Raw genomic sequence first — 17,466 nt, forward strand, 5'->3', positions numbered from 1 at the left:
ACCTTTACCTGGGGGTCCCCAATCCTTTCTGTGACCCAAATTCATATGCAGTGCCCAAAGCTGTTTTGGGGTCCAAGCAGTGCTTGTGGTTCCCTAAACCTTCGTGTGACCCAAACCCCCAGCAGTGCCCAAATCTGTTTTGGGGTCCAAGCTTTGCCTGGGGTTCCCCAGCCCTTTGTGTGACCCAAATCCCTATGCAGTGCCCAAATCTGTTTTGGGGTCCAAGCAGTGCTTGTGGTTCCCTAAATCTTTGTGTGGCCCAAACCCCCCTGCAGCGCCCAATTCTGGTTTGGGGTCCAACCTTTACCTGGGGGTCCCCAACCCTTTGTGTGACCCAAGCCCCCCTGCAGTCCCCAATTCTGTTTCGGGGTCCAACTTTTGCCTGCGGGCCCCCAACCCTTTGCGGTCTCTGCACCCCTTGAAGCACCCAAACCCCTTTCGGGGTCCCCACCTCCTTCGGGGTCCCCAGCCCCCTGTGGTCCTCAAATCCATTTTGGGCTCCAAGCTGTGCTTGTGGTTCCCTAAACCTTTGTGTGACCCAAACCCCCCTGCAGTCCCCAATTCTCTTTCGGGGTCCAACCTTTACCTGGGGGTCCGCAATCCTTTCTGTGACCCAAACCCCCAGCAGTGCCCAATTCTGTTTTGGGGTCCAAGCAGTGCTTGTGGTTCCCTAAACCTTCGTGTGACCCAAACCCCCAGCAGTGCCCAAATGTGTTTTGGGGTCCAAGCTTTGCCTGGGGTTCCCCAGCCCTTTGTGTGACCCAAATCCCTATGCAGTGCCCAAATCTGTTTTGGGGTCCAAGCAGTGCTTGTGGTTCCCTAAATCTTTGTGTGGCCCAAACCCCCCTGCAGCGCCCAATTCTGGTTTGGGGTCCAACCTTTAACTGGGGGTCCCCAACCCTTTGTGTGACCCAAGCCCCCCTGCAGTCCCCAATTCTGTTTTGGGGTCCAACCTTTGCCTGTGGGCCCCCAACCCTTTGCGGTCTCTGCACCCCTTGAAGCACCCAAACCCCTTTCGGGGTCCCCACCTCCTTCGGGGTCCCCAGCCCTCTGTGGTCCTCAAATCCATTTTGGGCCCCAAGCTGTGCTTGTGGTTCCCTTTGCGGGACACCCCACCTCCATTTTGGGGCCCACACCCTTTGTACCCCCCCCCCTCCCAGCGTCTCCCGCCTCACACCGGGGGAAGGGGGGGGGGGGGATCCTGCGGTGCCGTCGGGGCGGGGCGTCCCGCCGCCCCTGACTCAGCGCCCCGCCCCGCCCCGCGAAGGCGGGAGAGGGCGGGCGGGAGGTGGCGGAGCAGGAAGCCGGGCGGGCCGGGTGCGCGCCGGCCCCGCGCCTGTCACCGCCTGCGTCAGAGCCCGGAGTTTTCCACTGACGAAAAAGGGCAGCGCGGCGCGGCGTCAGCCCCGGCCCCGCTCAGCGGCAGCAGCAGGAGGAGGAGAGGAACCGCCGCTGCGGCCGGACACCCGCAACCCGCCGCCGCCTGAAGGTAGGAGGGGGGGGGGGTGTGCAGCCGGGATGGGGCTGAGAGGAAAGCGGTGGCGGGAGCGTGTGTGGAGGCGGGGGGGGGGGTGTCCGGTGGTCTGGCTGTCGGGGCTCCGGTTCAGAGTCAGGTCGGTGCTGGCTCGCTGGGGGTCCGGCGCCGTGCTCGGTTCTCGGCGGTCCGGGTCACCGCTCGTCCCGGTGCTCCGGTGTGTGGTGTTGGGGGGGGGGGGTTCCGTCTCGGTTCCCCGCCGTCCCGACCCGGGCAGACGCGCCGGAGCGGCGCCGTCTGGCCGGGCTGCTCCGGCCCGGGGGCGAGGGGAGTCCTTGGGGGGGGTCCGGGACCCCCCGGGGCAGCGGGACCGCGTTCCCCGGGAAGGGGTGGTGGTGGTCGTGGGGGGGGGGGGGTGTCTGTGCCGCTCCCCCCCGGCCCGCCCGCACTTTCCCATCGGCAGAAAACGCTGTGCTGTATACACGTTATAAATCCCTAATTATTTATTGATTTGGAGTAGCGCTGAGTTTCTCCCCCCCCCGTCAGTTAAGGCTCCGCTCCATCTTTACGGTTCCAGTTTTCTGATGTTGAAAGAAAGGCGCGGGGGGGTGGTGGTGGTGGTGGTGGTGGTTTGGGGGGGGGGGTGAAGGAGAGCCCTGCCGGTTCGCTCTTCCCCAAATCTGCCCGGCTGGGGATGCTTTCCCGTCGCTACAGCAACACCTACCGACCGGCGCACGGATGGACGGACGGACGGACGGAGAGCGGGCACCCCCACACACACACACCCCCCCACCGCCCGCCGCCTCCCGAAATAAAATCAGGGCTTTTACAGCGCACCTGAGAAAAAGAGGGAGAAAAAAAAAAACACCAAAACCCAAAACCCCAACAACAAACAAAACTAAGTTTTCTCACTGTGGGATTATTTTTTTTAATTTTTTTTTTTTTTTTGCTTCCACCCCCCCCCCCGGCATCCTCCAAAGTGTCTGTCACCTCCGAGTTACATAATGTCGCTGTAGGAAGAGGCTGACACATAGGGACAGCCCTTTCCTAAAGCAGCCCTGCCTCACTAACGTCTGTAATGACAGCGCCTCGGTGGGATGGAGAGAAAACCCTCACGGCCATGTACAAACCTCAAAGTCTTGTCATTTGTTACAGGGAACTCATCAGCAATTATTATTTTTTTCTTCTTCTTTTCCACGAGAATTTTTTTTTATTATTATTATTTTTCCTCTGCTGAGCAGTTCGCAGATGAGGCCAGTCAAGGTTGGGGAGTTTATTTTTGGGATGGTGCGTGCGTTTGTTCTCCGTGCGGAGAGACTCTGCAGCTCCCGGCAAGCCTTTAATAATTCAGCGCAGGAAATGTGTGCGTATATATAGCAGGCAAGGTAATGCACAGCATGTACCTACAGGAGGACAAATATGGAAACCTGGTGTGAATAATTCATGAGGTGTAATCAAATAGAGGATTTTCCTAGACAAAGCACACTTCGCCGTTTTCATATTTATTACAGCACAATCTGCGCCGAGTACATTTGAACCTCATTTCATTTGGGCCGTGTCAGATAACCTTTAATGTATTTGCTAATGTTTCTTATTTACCTTTCAAGCTGTCAGCGAGAAATAAGGGCTTGATAGGAAAACCTGAAAAGCTTTTTTCTTTGTGGCCTTCTGAAAATTAGTAGATGGAGTAAATGCTTCTGATGCTCTTCCCGGGAAAGGCGTTTTGCCTGTTCAGTCTCTGGCAGGAGAATAAACTCGTGGTGCTACGAACTGATTCATGCTCCTGCTCGGCGGCACGGGGTACTTTGGGTTTTGCTGTTGCATAGTAGGCAGAGGCTATTTTTAACCGGAGCAAGGTTATGAAACCTTAGACCCAGCTGAGTGAAAATAATCTGGCCTGAACTGGAAAGCACAGCTTGCGTGGCTAGGAACACGCACGGGACTGTCCCCCGGAGGGTCCCAGTGGGATGATCCCACTCGCCTTGGCCCTGGTCAGCCCCAAAATTGGGAAGTGTTGTCATCGTGGAGGCTGTCACAGCGGCGCGGGGGAAACCACTTAAGTAAATATGCAAAGAATTAAAATAGTTAAATGAACGAGCAATGAATCAGTGTTGATAGCGTGGTGATTATTAAGTAACCCAGAGGCGTTACTGGAATCACCGCTGCTGTTAGACATGAAATATCTGGGATAGCTAAACGGGAAGCTCAGCTCTGCACCAGTTCTTGGTGATACTCGCACCAAGGTCGCCTGACCCGCAATAAACAGAGGCGTGCAAATAAACACCGACCCCAAAAACTCCCCCGTGTTTGCTCCACCAGTCGCTTTCGGAGCCGTACCTGGCTAAAATATGCAGTGGTGGTTTTTAAACTAATATTTACTCCTGCTAGACCTGCACAGCCACTGCGGCTCTGGGGGAGGGAGCGGGAGCCGCTCTGACTCACGGCTCAGCAGTGTGGTGAACTCGCTCCCGGCACCCGAGCCCTCGTCCCTGTGTGCCGGGAAGAGTCCACTTTGGCTTCCCGGGCTGCAGGCAGACAGCTGTGCTTGTAAAGCTGGCAAACAGGCTCAAAAAGTCACTGAAAAATAGATACTTTTAGTGCATTGCACTGAGGTGCTTTGTTTTATTTTGTTTTTACCCAAATTGCTTTGCAGAAGAAAGTTTCCTTTCGATAGCTCACACGCAGATTTGGGATCCTTCCATTCTTTAGGATGCTCCACCAACAGAAACCCTGAAATTTAAAATGTCCTTGCTCGTAGGTGTTCTCCTGCAATACCATGGGAGTTGTGGCACAAGCAAACGCAGCCACTGGACTTGCTGGGAGAAGTTTCCTTTACATTGCTTGCACTGCTGCATTTGCCTGCCCGGTGCAAAGCACATACACAGCCCCAAAATATAATGCCAAAACATCTTCTCCGCGTACTTCTGCACAAAGCTGTGATGCCTCTTAGTGCAGTCTCTTATAAATAGACTAACTGGACACTGGTAGGGCTTTTGGTTGCCTTCCTCTGCGCTCGGCTAAACAAATGCCAAACCTTCTTAAATCTAAATTACTCGAAATATTTACTGTTGAGACGTAGTCCAAGAGGAGGATAGTTAAAACATTAATTCCTCGCATTCCAGTGTATTAGGGCTTTACCCTGCGACTTGCCAAGCACCAGAAATGGGACTTTGCAGATTCAATTCCCTTCCCCCCAACTAGAGAGCCAACCCCCTCACTCCCCCCACCCAAACTTTAATGCTTTAAAAAAAAAAAAAAAAAAAAAGGAGGGAGAGAAAAAGAAAGGAATGCACATCTGGGCTAAATATTTGTTAGAAAGTATTCCCAGGATAGTGGGAGTTCTGGTGCCAGAGAGGAATTCCTGCGGGTTTGATCCATTGCATTATGTACTTGTTCCAAAAGCTGTTTTCAGTAAAATAGATGAGTAAGAAGTCTTAGCCAAGAACAGAATGTCTTTTTTGGCAACTAAAAGGAAGATAGGATTATTTTATTTCAGGTTATGTAAAAAAAAAAAAAAGGAAAGAGCGAAGAAGGTGGTAAAATCCTGCGCTCGGTGGTTCCTGCAGAGATTTGCAATGGCAAGCACAGATATATAGATACATATTTTTTGTTTGGTTGTTTTTTTCCATGCTGCTGTGCACGTTTTTGTGACTTCTTTGTAAGACATCAGTGTGGATTTAAGATTACTTGCAGAATTACTGCAATTAAAATGTCCTCGCTGTGTCTGAATTGGCCTCTGGGTTTTTTTGGCTGAGCGGCCAGTGGTTTCAGCTACATGGCTATCAAGGCAGCGTCCAAATCGTTGGCGTGATTTCTGCTCCCAAGTGCCGGGGTGAGGAGGGGAGGAGAGGATTGTCTTCACCTTTACGGCGAAACCCCTGTCTGGAGGACTTTTTTGGGGTGGATACAAGTAGATGCCGATGGGTGCAGCCCCACTACGTCGCGTATAGCTCCTGAGAAGGATTTGAAAACTTGACCTGGAAAACGTCGCAGCCATAAATCAGCAAAGAGGGGTAAGGCGTTACAGGGGGTAAATTAATGTGTTTTGGCTGGTGGGCAACAGGTTCACCAGCTTTTTCCCATTAATTGAGAATCATGTCTGCACGACACCTACTTTGCATTAACAAAACAATAGGTGTTTTGAATAAGACAGTCTGCCAAAGGTGGTTTTTTTCCTATGCATTTGGCTTGTTCTCATAGATGGGAGATGCACGTACCTCCCTTCATCCTTCTGCCAGACGTGGCTAATCAGCAATGATAGTATTTAAAAAAAATAATAAATAAAATTGCACCATCTTATACACAGCTTGCCTTGGCTCTGGCTTGGTGTTTGTGTTAATTCGGTTAGCTCGCTTGAGGAAAAGGCTTCATTTTTTTCTCGCTGTGTGGTTTGATGGGAGGTGGCGTGGCTCGTGATTGTCACTGTTGGGTTTGCAGGTGACCCGAGCATCAGGGCTGCATCGCTCTGCAGCATCACGATGTCCGCCTTCTCACTTCTCTAGGAGTGCTGAAGACCAGGTAAATCCCAGCAGAAATGGATGCTGCGTGGGTTGTTGTTTTTTTTTTTTTTGGTGCGGACCTGAGAGTTATCCCTATTTTAGCAATTTTGGCTGCTCCAGTACCCTCCGGTGTCTCCCGTGATGCTTGGATGTGGTCACCATCACATCTCTGAGGGCGTTTGCCATTGGACGTGTCCTACGGGCTTTTGGGGAAGCTGGTTTCTCCCTCCCTTGGCTAGACAGTGGCATCCTTCACGGGCAACATCGGAGGTGTCCTTCGGAGCAGCAAGCGGTCGCTCTGTGGTGCGAACTGAAGCTCTTTCAAGCCACATGTGGGACTTTTTTGCAAAGTTTTTGGCCGCTCTGCGTGGACGATGGGGTTGGCTGGGATGAACAAACCTCTGGCTGCAGCCCAGGCTTTGATTCGGACCCCTGCCATGGATTTGGAGGGTTTCTTTGCTCCTGGTTGTTTCTTAAATTAAATGTGAGGCAGAGCAGAAGGCACACACACAAGAAGAATAAAAAGAAAAGGTTTGTAAAGGCAGCCAGGTAGGTGGTTTAGGTGTCGTGGCTGCCTTCGAGCTCTGCTTTGCCAGGGCGCAGGCAGGAAAGGGGTTAATCCAGGTGTCAGGTAGGACGTGTGCTGCTGGGGCTGGAGGGTGGCCAAATCCACCTTCTCCCCATCTGTTTTGGATTAAGGCCAAAAAACCAACAACCCCTCCATGGCAAAACCACCTGCAGCTCCGGGGCTGCTGAGGAGGAGGAAGAGGAGGAGGAGGAGGAGGGATGGTGGGGATCACCTCTGCAGGGCCCCCAAGTTCAGGGGGCCGTGGGGGGTGCACTGGCTCCTTAGTGCATTGCAGTGAATGATTAACTTCGTCAGGCCGAGGAACTGCTTCATCCAGGGATTTTTTTGACCTTTTAGGGGACTATTGTCTCCTGGGAAGCTGTTGGTAAACATAATTAACGAGGGCTGGCGCAGGGCTTTGAAGGCATGGCGTGTGCTCCCATCCTGCTACGTGTTCCTGCGCGGTGCTGTTGAGATACTGAGAATCCCATCGTTCGGAGGTTGCGAAGCCGATGTAGTTTCTCTGCCGCCTGCTCAGGGCTGTCAGGAGGGCAGGTTTAGTGTTTTGGGTTGGGTTTTTTTTTTTTCAGAGACTTAAATTAACTTCAGACATGCAAAAGAGGGTGAGAAAGTGCTAGGGTTACAAAGAACAAATTTGGCAGGTGGAGGAGTTTCAGCTGGCGGGAGGGGATGGGGACCGGGTGTCTGGCACCCCCGTATCTGCACTGTCGCCGTTCTGAGGGCTGTATGTGTCTGTCCCAGTGTCATCCGCGTTTTAGGGATGCTTTAGGTTTTGTGTATTACCTCTGGTTTTATTGAAGCACCGGCGTGGCTCCCCACCTTGCTGGAGGGAGTTTCTGGCCTGGGGCTGCATTATCTCCCACTGTGGTTGTGCCTTACAGCCCAGTGGGATGGGGTCAAAGCAAGTCACTCCTCCGGCAGCAGCCTGTTCTCAGCTTTGGGTACGGCTCACTGGCTTCAAAATAAGCTGGCAGTGACTTCTGCAGAAGCAGGGGCATCTGGTGCGGTATTGCCAGCGTGTAAAAGGAGAAACAGTCCATCATCTATGCAAGAGCATCTCAGCTTAGGTGGGCTCTGGTATCTGTTAGCCTATTGTAGGCAAAGTGTGTAGCTTTTGTACAATTTCAGGAGACAAAACCCCACAAACTTTATAAAAGCAAAGGTTAAAAGATGCAACAAAGTTATTTTTGTTTTTTCTTTTTTTCCTTTAAGATGAACAGGGGAAAAGCATGCAGGAAATTTAGGAATCTAGGCAAGTACAGAGTTCCTTTGTTTTTAATTAGCTGCGTTGTTTTTAATTGCTACTATGCTTGATACATAACCCAGCCTAAACAAGAATAGCTTATTGAATGGAGGACTGACTATGAAAGGCACCGTGAGGAGAAGGGCTGTTCTTCACAGTTGATATATTTGTATTTCAGTGCTTCATTTAATAAGTCTGTTTCCCCAGGGGGCTGTAGCAAGTAAATCATGCCAACAGATTGTTCTCTGCAAACTGGCTTATTTTTGTAATTAGCAAGACGTTAAAGCTGTAACTGCATAGAAAGCGATCTGGGTAAGGAGTTAACATAAAAGAATTAGTAAGCAAAATGTAATACTTATAGTTTGATAACATTTGTGTTGATTGAATTGGTTTCCGGACAGTTTGTTGTCTGCGGTAGTCGGTTTTTCTGCAGCGTCGTAAAATGGGAGAGAAAGTCAGCAGGTGTGCACAGCGAGGGTAGTAAGGTGTGTTTTTTGCAGGGGAGCACTTTTTGGGAATCATACCTGCGTGGCCAGGTGGACCTGGCAGAGAAGCCTTGCTGGGGGTTAAAGCCATCCTGCTCATCACCAGAAACTGCCAATATTTCCCCCGCTTTATTTTGCTTTTCTCCTTTGTTTTCCAGTTGTATGAAAAATACGGCGTCACCATGAGCGGAGTATTGAAAAGGAAGTACGAAGAGCTGGGGGATGACAGTACCTACTGCTCCTCCTCCTCCTGCTCCCCCCTCTCCTCCTCAGCGTCTTCGGGCTGGGAGTCGGACGAGGAGAGCTCCCGCGGAGAGCCCAAGCCCAGCTCTGCCTTAACGCCCAGCTTCACCCGTGAGTATCTCCGGCAGCCCCTTTCCTGGGATCAGCCATGCCTCTGCGTGGGTTTTTTTGTAGTGTGGTGGTGGATCGTCACCATGCAGAGACCGCCTTGAAGCACATCTTTACGAGTGAAAGTGGCCGTAACACCAGCTCCCTGTCATTACACCAATTGATCTTCATTTTATAATCGGCCAGCATCCTCAGGGTAGTCTTCCTCAGCCCTTCCTCCCAGCGCTTATCATTCCTTTATAATGTTTTTGCTGAAGTCCAGATTTCCAGGAATAGAAACCCAAGGACCTGGGTGTGCAGAGGCATGCAGGTGCCTCCAAGCCAGTCCGTCCCACCATCCCTCAATCAATAGCTGTCAAGCTATTCCATAGGCAAAAACTAAACAGACAGCAAGGCCCCTAACACTGGTTTTTAAAAATGATTAACCAGTATGGTAATTACCGTTTCAGAGCTCGTTTCCTACATAAGTTGGGTACTTTGCCAAAGAACATGACACATTTGACATTGCCTCCGCTGTTAGTACAGATAAATGCTATTTTGTTTTCCCAGCAATATCAGTTTTGAGAGCTTTTAGGAAAACACACAGAAGACAAGGTTGTAAAATCCTTTATCTGCCATGTGAAGGGAAAAATAAAAAATACAATAGGGGACCATCTTCATGGAGGAGAAATAGTCCAACCTAGTAAATTATACTGAACACCCACTGTATATAGCAGTTAAGGTCTACTTAGCAGACATACACAAACACGCAGTGGTCTGAAAAGGCTTTAGAAGTCTTGTAATAATAAAGAGTCTCATTCTTGCTTGTCTTCCCAGGTTTTGTGACAAAACAATGAACTTTTTGTATTCTCTGGCTCAATTGGAAAAGGGTCAGGAATGGGAAAACAATTTCGGAGGAGGGGTGCGGGGAGAGAGAAGCAAATGCCAAAGTGCAGCAGCTCAGCTGATAGATGATCGTGGTGGTTAACTTGCCTTTTGATAAAGAGCTAATGTTTTAGACGATTGAGTCAAGGTTATTATGAAAATGCAACGCGCAGTGCAAAGATATCATCAAAGCGACTGCAGAGCCCAGTGTGAAACCCCCAGCTATTTAGCAGAAGCTGCTGACGCAGCTGGGTGAACGCTTTTTTTTTTTTTCATACGAAACTGAAATGCTATATTTTGGCAAGTGAGACTTGTGAAATATGGGTGCAGCTAACTGTCCGTTCTTACACTTTCCCAGCCGCTGGGGCCAGCCAAATCAGCCGAGCCCTTCAGGTTTTCAGCAGTCCTTTCATTTGGCTCCCTGCAGTAGGGCTGCCCGCAGCTCTGCCATCCAAAGAGCGGGGCTCAGATCCCAGCTCTGCAGGAGTCACCCATCCTTTCTGGGTTATTTTTTCCCATATTCTCCATGGTGGCAACCAAGACATCCATGCCCCAGCAGAGAATGGGACCAAAAAACCTCACCACCGAATCTGTGCATAGCTGACTCTTGTTCCTGACGTGCTCACACCGCACAAAAAGCAGCTCTGTAACCCAGTATCACTGCGTTTCACTTTGCTTTTCATGGCCAGCTACATTCGTGGAAACTCACTTACTGTGAAACTGCCCTGGCTAATTAGTCCACCTCTGCTATGTTTGCACGTGCAAATGTGCAGAACCAGGTATCTCTGGAGAGGCTCCGTTTTAAATGGTGTGTAGCATGTTTCAGCAGTTTAAGATAAACCAGAGTCATGTATTGCCATGTTTACCCTGGGATCACCTGCATAAAGATTAACATCTTTGCAGCTGCTCTCAAATGAGTCTCTTGAGAATAAACTATAGATTCATAGTTCCTCCCAGTGGATGGTGAAAGGAAGTACCAGAAAAACAGCCGTTTTGGCTATTTTCTGCCCTGCCACAAAAGCTGGAGCCACACAGCGCTGGAGTGTCGGTGCGCCGGCATCCTGGGAGCAGACCATAAGCTCCTGAATGTGGGGCAGGGTGCTTGGGTTTAGAGCAAGACAGGCGTGTAGGATGGTTTGTTGCTTGTTCGTTATGCTCTGCTGCACGTAAAGAATAAGCAAATACATGCTTCCTGAAGGAAGTCAAGCGGGAAGGAGAAGCAGCAGCCGTTTCTTAGGGTGAATCTGATCAGTGACTCCGATGCATCGGGACTTGGCTTAATTTCCTCTCCATCCTCATCCCACCTTTGAAGTATTAGATCCTAAAACACCAGAAGCCGTCAAGCGATGTTGCATCCTTGTCCCATCACGTCCCTGTTGAGAGAGTAATTTCAAGTCCTGCCTGTTTGTAGTATTTACAGCCTGTTTGTAATATTTCTGTCCTGTCTGCAGGATGGCAGTACTGACTTTGGGCTTTTTTTTTTTCTTCCCCCATTTTTAGCCACGTCTATTTTGAAGAAATCCAAGCGACTAAAGAAGAACAATGTGGAGTTTGACCGGGTCACTGTGTTTTACTTCCCACGCTGCCAGGGGTTCACGAGCGTGCCTAGTCGTGGGGGCTGTACCCTGGGGATGGTGAGCAAACACAGCTCCTCCCGGCAGTTCACACTAGCGGAGTTTTCAAAGGAGCAGGAAAACGTTCGTCGGGAGAAACTCGAAGAGAAATTAAAAGAGGAGAAGTTGGAAGCGTTGAAATGGAAAGTGAGTAGGAGTGTGGGGCTGGGTTGGTGAGGAGCTGGTGGATGTCATTAGTTAATGGCCAGTTTTTAGTAGGAGCCTCTCTGAGACCTGGGGGCATCAGCCCTTAACCCTGTTTAGGTCTCCAAAAAACACAGGCTCTGGTGTGGGATTTTCAGCTCAGTTCTTCACCTTCGCAAAGTGATGGAAAAGACACTGAACTCCGCGTGTCAGGTGTCTGTCAGGTGTTTGGGGGCTCTGACACAGATGTTGGTCCTGGGGTCGGCCACCACGGGGGGCAGATCTTTTCTTTCTTGTTTCTCCTGACCTGGGGGTGCTGATGGCTCTGTGTCCCCCACAAGTCCCTAACGCTTTGCCCATTTGTTGCTCTTAGCTAACCATGAATGGCACAAAGGAGTCGGAGGAGGCCAACCAGCTCACCATCGAAGACATCTCCGATGATGACATTGACGTCAGCAACGTGGACCTGGAGGACGGCTTCTTCCTCCAGCCCTACCCCGCCAAGAAGAGACGTGCGCTGCTGAAAGCTGTGGGGGTGAAGAAGATCGACAAGGAAGAGAAGCGGGAGCTGCACAACATCCGCCTGTCCCGGGAGGACTGCGGCTGCGACTGCCGGGAGGTCTGCGACCCGGAGACCTGCAGCTGCAGCTTGGCAGGCATTAAATGTCAGGTACTGCCCTCGCCTCTGGGCACGGGGGAAAAGCCGTGGCTCCAGCTGATGTGTATGTTAAAGCAGGGAGGGTTTGAGCAAGCAGGACAGAGTTAGGGCAGCCTGTAAAATGCATGCGTTCCCACCTGCGCTCGGAGCGAAGCAGGCGAGAAAAGCTCTTGGAGATGCTCCCCAGGCTGCGAGGCAGACGCTGCTTGAAAGCGTCCACTTCCCAAATCACACGTGCAGCCATCCCTGCACTGCTGCTGCAGCCATGGGGATGTGTCTGAGCCTGCAGCGTGAATGCACCTGCCCCATCCGTTCCCACGAGACCTGTACCTGCTTGGTCTCCTGTTGGAGATAGGCCACGTGGGAATGTCTTCGTAAACGAAAGCTTCTTGCTCCCCACGCGAGGCTGCTATTTCTCCTCCTCCCCCTGTTTTTATTTTTAATTTTATTTTCCCTTGGTGTGTGTCACAACTCCCAGTGCGCTCAGGCAAACGTGGGAGTTTCAGCTGAGTGTCATCCCACAGCTAGCTGTGCAGACCACCTGCAAAGTGGGATAATCCTTCCATATTCAATTAGCTTATTATATTTTTATATTTTATTTTTTATGGGTGCCTGCCTGGCTGTGTTTGGGGAGCCATATTACCTATTCTGGGTGCTGCTCACTCCCTCGATGCCGTGGTTGCAGGCTGGGGATGGTGTAGGGTGAGTGTGCACAGGCAGGTGGGTGCACACAGACTGACGGGTGCTCCATGTGTGTGTCACAGCTCCCCTCTAGTGGCTGCTGCTAACAGGGACATAAAGGTGCCACAGACGCCTGTTGAGCAATTTGTCCTTGTCTCGGCAAGGGGCAGAAGCTCATGATATGGATCAGGTATTAAATATCATGATGTAATATATAAAAATTCATGTTTGCCCCCTTACGTCTCCTTTTGGAGCATTATATTTTGCTTTTTTTGGAACCTTTTAACTTTCTTCAGTTGTACTGAAATCCAACGTTTTTATGACAACCCTTCAAAAGAGCAGGGTGTCTTTTTTTTTTTTTTTTTTAAGTCTGCTTTTAAACCCCTCAGCTGTTACTTGGTTTCTCAGGGCAGGTGAGTCGCGAGTGTTTGCGATTTTGTGCCGCCGGGTTCAGTTCTAACCCTCCGCCTCTGCTTCTCCCCGTGCCAGATGGATCACACCTCCTTCCCCTGCGGCTGCACCAAGGACGGCTGCGGCAACACCGAGGGCAGGATCGAGTTCAACCAGGCCCGCGTGCAGACCCACTTCATCCACACCATCATGAAGCTGGAGCTGGAGAAGCAGCAGCAGAGCAGCGAGAAGGTGGCGGAGGCCGAGCCCCCTTTTCGGGAGCGGCTGCCGCCCTTGGGATGTGCGACGGGTAAGGGCTCCTTGGAGGAGCGTGCGGTGCCGCTGGCACCCGCCTTCCAGTTCAGCCCTGACCTGGAGGCTCTGGGGGAGAACAGCTGCAGCAGCGACATGACGGACTCCTCCATCTCCTCCCACCCCAGCGAGGACCTGGAGGAGCCCTACGAGAGCCTCCCCTCCGACAAATCCCAGTCGGACGTGGACGACGACGGCTTGGCGCGCATCCTCCACTTCAACGACTCGGATGCTGAGGAAGAGGGTGGCCGTGGCCAGGATGACCTAAGCTGCTTCCACACCGCTGACTTCTTCATCGAGGACCACGGCGGCGAGGCCAAGCCTGTCCCCGGCCACTTGTCCCACCTCTCCGAGTGCCTGGATGAGAACGCCAACCAGGACGGCGGGGGTTTGCTGGAGGACGCTGCCCATGCGCGGTGCGATGGGCTGTCGTGCTGCGCCTCATCCCCGGCTGAGCCCTGCTCCAAGAGCTACGCCGACCTCAGCCTTTCCTCTGACTCCTTGGATTTCTTCCAGTCCTTCTCGGACTATAACTTGGGACCCCTTTACAACTCCTTAAAGGAGTATGAGAACCTCGATAACTTCTCAGCGTTACAGTTTCAGTTGCCTAATTTCCCCAGCTTCCCGCAAGCCGGAGATCAGGGCTCCTGTTTCTTGGAGTCCCTCATCGGCTTGTCCGAATCCGTCCCTGAAACCCCGGCCCCTTTCACAGACAATCAACTTTTGGAGGATGCCATCAAGTCATCGTTGATGGAGACGGTGAAAGTGTGAAATGCCCATGTGGCGCGGGCGGCAAGGACCAGTGCCGAAAGGAAAGCCGAAGCAGTCTGATGGGCAAACTTTCACAGAAAGGATGATGCGCTACTCAAAAATAAGGAGGAAAAAAAAAACAAAAAAAAAGACTTTCTAAGCAAACAAACTATTTTTGGTCTTTATAGAACGTGGACGTTTTGACATATTGCAGCTACAATCAGTTCTCTCGCTGTTTGTGCAAAAATTTCTAAACTTTCATGACGGGGTGGGGTGGGGAGGGAGGGAAAAAGACTTTCATGTATTAATTTCCTTGTGTTTTGTATGAAAAGACCTGTTGAGAAATGCTCCTTGCTAACGTTGCCAGTCGTACGTACAGCCCCTTCTAGAAACGTTTCAGTGTTGCAGGAACTTTTTAAGACAACTTTTTGAAGCTGTATTTATTGTGAAAATTTGTGGTTTGCGTAAGAGTTAGCCCAACATGCTCTTATGTTTAAATCGGACAAGGTTTACAGAAGAGATCCATACACTATATACATAATCATTCTTCATCTATTTATTGCAAATTCCAGAATTTAACTAGCCACTGAAGCTTGAACTAGCATGAAACCTTATTTAAATTGGTAATACCTCAGATGTATTATGTGTACAATCATATTTTTTTGCATAATATATCTGTATTTATTTATTTTCTACCTGTAGTACATGAATAGCACTGTGGTTTATCAATGACCTGGAAGGGCAATAAGGTCTTCAGCAGCACCCATCCTTAAAGACGACCCTGTTTTTTCTAAGTCTGAAGGATGTTGGCTGTTTGGTCCTCATTTCACATTTCTGAAAGAGCTGAACGCAAGCGGGTGGGAGGGGGGACACAGGGGAAGCATTTGTGCAACATCCTTTGGCTTCTGTCAGCCCTCTAATAGTCAGGATGATGGTGTCTGATCTCCATAATATTGCTATGGAGAGCAAAACAAGCAAAACCTTCAACTATTCAAGAAATAACATGAACTAGCTGTATTTAAGCAAAAAAACCCGAAAACCCTTTCCATAAATTATTTTATAATTTATTTAATTTCCTTAGGATTTGGCCATGAGATCTTTCCCGATCAATTATGGTGCCTGAATATGCAGAGGAACTGTTAGCAGCGGTGGGGGGATGTAACGAGAAGGACCTTTGCAGCCCTGGGGGGGCTTTGGGAGAGCAAAGCCACAGCAGCAACTCTGTGCTCATGCTCCTCAGCAAGTGCTCCTTAGGACTCCCCAACGTCGAGGGTGTCGCAGCTCCAAAATATAGTGGGTCAGACTGTTTGTACTATTATTTTTTTTTTATATAGGTAAATCAAGTGAAATAGATGGATATGAAGGTTATTGGGTTATTTATCCTTTGAATACGGTTTTAGAGGGGAGAAAAAGTAATGCCTGAAAACAAAGCTGAAAAACTTGGAAGCTTTTGTTTCATAAAATGAGAGAAATTGTCATGTTTAGGAAGGATATTGGAGGCCCTCTTGGCCTTTTGCTATTTAAATCAGTCTGAGAACATGACACTATTTGGCCACGAGATGTAACTGGACATAAAATCTGTACATCAGTGATACACTAAGTGCCTATGCCAGCGGTATGGAAAAGAAAAAAACAACTGGCTTTAAAACCTACTGGCTTTAAATCCCTCCTTGGAAAACATGAGTTTGGGTGTTGGGAGCGATTCCTGGCATTACCGGCACCGGGGGGAGGCGGCAGCTCGGGCGTCCCAGCCCCACTGCCCTAGGAGCGGGGTGCTGGTGGGAGCTCCTGGGGTGTGCGCAGACGCCTAGATGGGGGGAAAAACCCCACACAAAATCCAGATTTGTGGATTTTTTCCATTGGCTGAACTGTTTATATCCCCAACAACAGGAATGGTGCTCTTGGGTACCTGGAATTTGACAGGCACCTCGTGCCAACCTGCCAGCAATTTAGGAAACTTCTGGCGTACGAATATGGCAAAGGCTGTTTGTGTTTTTGTTTTTGTTTTTTTTTTTTAAATCATTGTTATTCCTATTTAATTGTACGTCTTCTCTGGTATTGAGCCGGTCAACTTGGAAGCGGAGCTGACCTGCCGCGGCCGTGAGTGGGTGCTTGCCCCACGCTCGCTGCCGCATCCCCCTGCAAAGCATTGCCCCCGGGGACCTCCCCGCCGGGCAGGAGGGCGACTGTAGGAATACTACTGGCAGATGGAGGATTTCCTGGACATATATATATATATATATATATTATTACTATTTTTTGTTGTTGTCGTCATTTCTTTAGGCTGAAAAATCCCCTTCAGTTATCTCCTAGGTGGTAGTTTCTATCCTTCAGACTGCATCAAAAATACTGACAGTTGAAAGTCTGGTACCATTCTGTATTTATTGGCACTAATATATTTTATAACATTCCTAGGTTTCTCTGCATATATATATTTATATATATAAAATATATACATATATTTTATATATATATACACACACACTTTTTTTAAAAAGAATGACGGGGATAGACTCTTGCCTTTGTGGATTTTTTTCTATAATTTATTCTTTTTATTTGTTTTGGTGCCAAAAAAAAAAAAAAAGATTTTTTTATCTTTTTTTTTTTTTTTCCAGGGCACTGAATTGTAAATATATAATTTTTTTTCTTCTCGGTATCTGTGTAAAAAGTTGCCTGTTAAACAGTTTAAAAACTGGGTATTTATTGACACAATCTGTAATTATCTAATGTATTGATTGAAACGCTTTGGTTTCAACATAGCTTTATTTTAGCTTTCTTTGTGTATATATTGTGATTATGTTGCTTAAAGGTACAAGTTAAAAAAAATGCTTTATTTTTACCTTATCCATTTGCATTTGTTTATAAAAAAAGCATATTTGTCTACAGCTGCTGTCTCTCATTTCATCAAAGCAATATGAAGAAATTTCCATTACACTTTCAATAAAAGAATTTTGTTTGAATATGGCAGCGCCTTAACCTTGTTTATCCTTTACTGTGGCTCAAAAATTTGGATGATGGGTGTGTACACTGCATTGTATGTTGTAGTTGTTCCTTTTTTCGCTTTTGGCTTTTTTGACCTCTTTTTGAAGCTAATGGGTGCCTGGGCCTTCCCGTCCCAAGTGTCGAGGTGGGAGCATCCTCCCAGGGCAGGAGCAGCCCTTGTCCAAGCCTGATGTCCTCCAAGAGGTTTCTCCTGAGCTTAGGGACCCTCGTTGCTTCTCTTAACCCCCCCTCCCAAAAAAAAACCAGCCCAGAGAAGAGCATCCCCATGCCCTCGCGTGGGGGAAAGGCACGGGGGGAGCCTGGGACGCTGAGCCCCAGCACGGGGCCAGTCCCATAGTGGGAATCCAGCCGTAGGGTCTGTCCCCGGAGCGAAGGGGACATCTTCCCTGGAGAGGCGTGGAGCCGAGGCA

At 49.5% G+C, this 17,466-nt stretch overlaps 1 protein-coding gene across 3 annotated transcripts; it reads left to right on the plus strand.

The window, feature by feature from the left end:
• The first annotated feature begins 1,348 nt into the window (after positions 1-1,348).
• CSRNP1 (cysteine and serine rich nuclear protein 1) lies at positions 1,349-17,017 on the plus strand. 3 transcript variants are annotated; one of them, XM_075044651.1, is made up of 5 exons: positions 1,349-1,489; positions 8,449-8,644; positions 11,006-11,265; positions 11,636-11,932; positions 13,091-17,017. In XM_075044651.1, the coding sequence occupies exons 2-5, from the start codon at positions 8,473-8,475 to the stop codon at positions 14,072-14,074; spliced, it is 1,713 nt and encodes a 570-aa protein (XP_074900752.1). In that variant the 5' UTR covers positions 1,349-1,489; positions 8,449-8,472; the 3' UTR covers positions 14,075-17,017. The 3 variants fall into 3 exon arrangements, with proteins under 3 accessions (XP_074900752.1, XP_074900770.1, XP_074900760.1); XM_075044669.1 differs by lacking the exon at positions 1,349-1,489 and adding an exon at positions 5,179-5,487; XM_075044659.1 differs by lacking the exon at positions 1,349-1,489 and adding an exon at positions 5,529-5,992.
• Positions 17,018-17,466: the final 449 nt, after the last annotated feature.

This window comes from Buteo buteo, chromosome 2 (assembly GCF_964188355.1).
Source record: "Buteo buteo chromosome 2, bButBut1.hap1.1, whole genome shotgun sequence".
Classification (NCBI taxonomy): domain Eukaryota; kingdom Metazoa; phylum Chordata; class Aves; order Accipitriformes; family Accipitridae; genus Buteo; species Buteo buteo.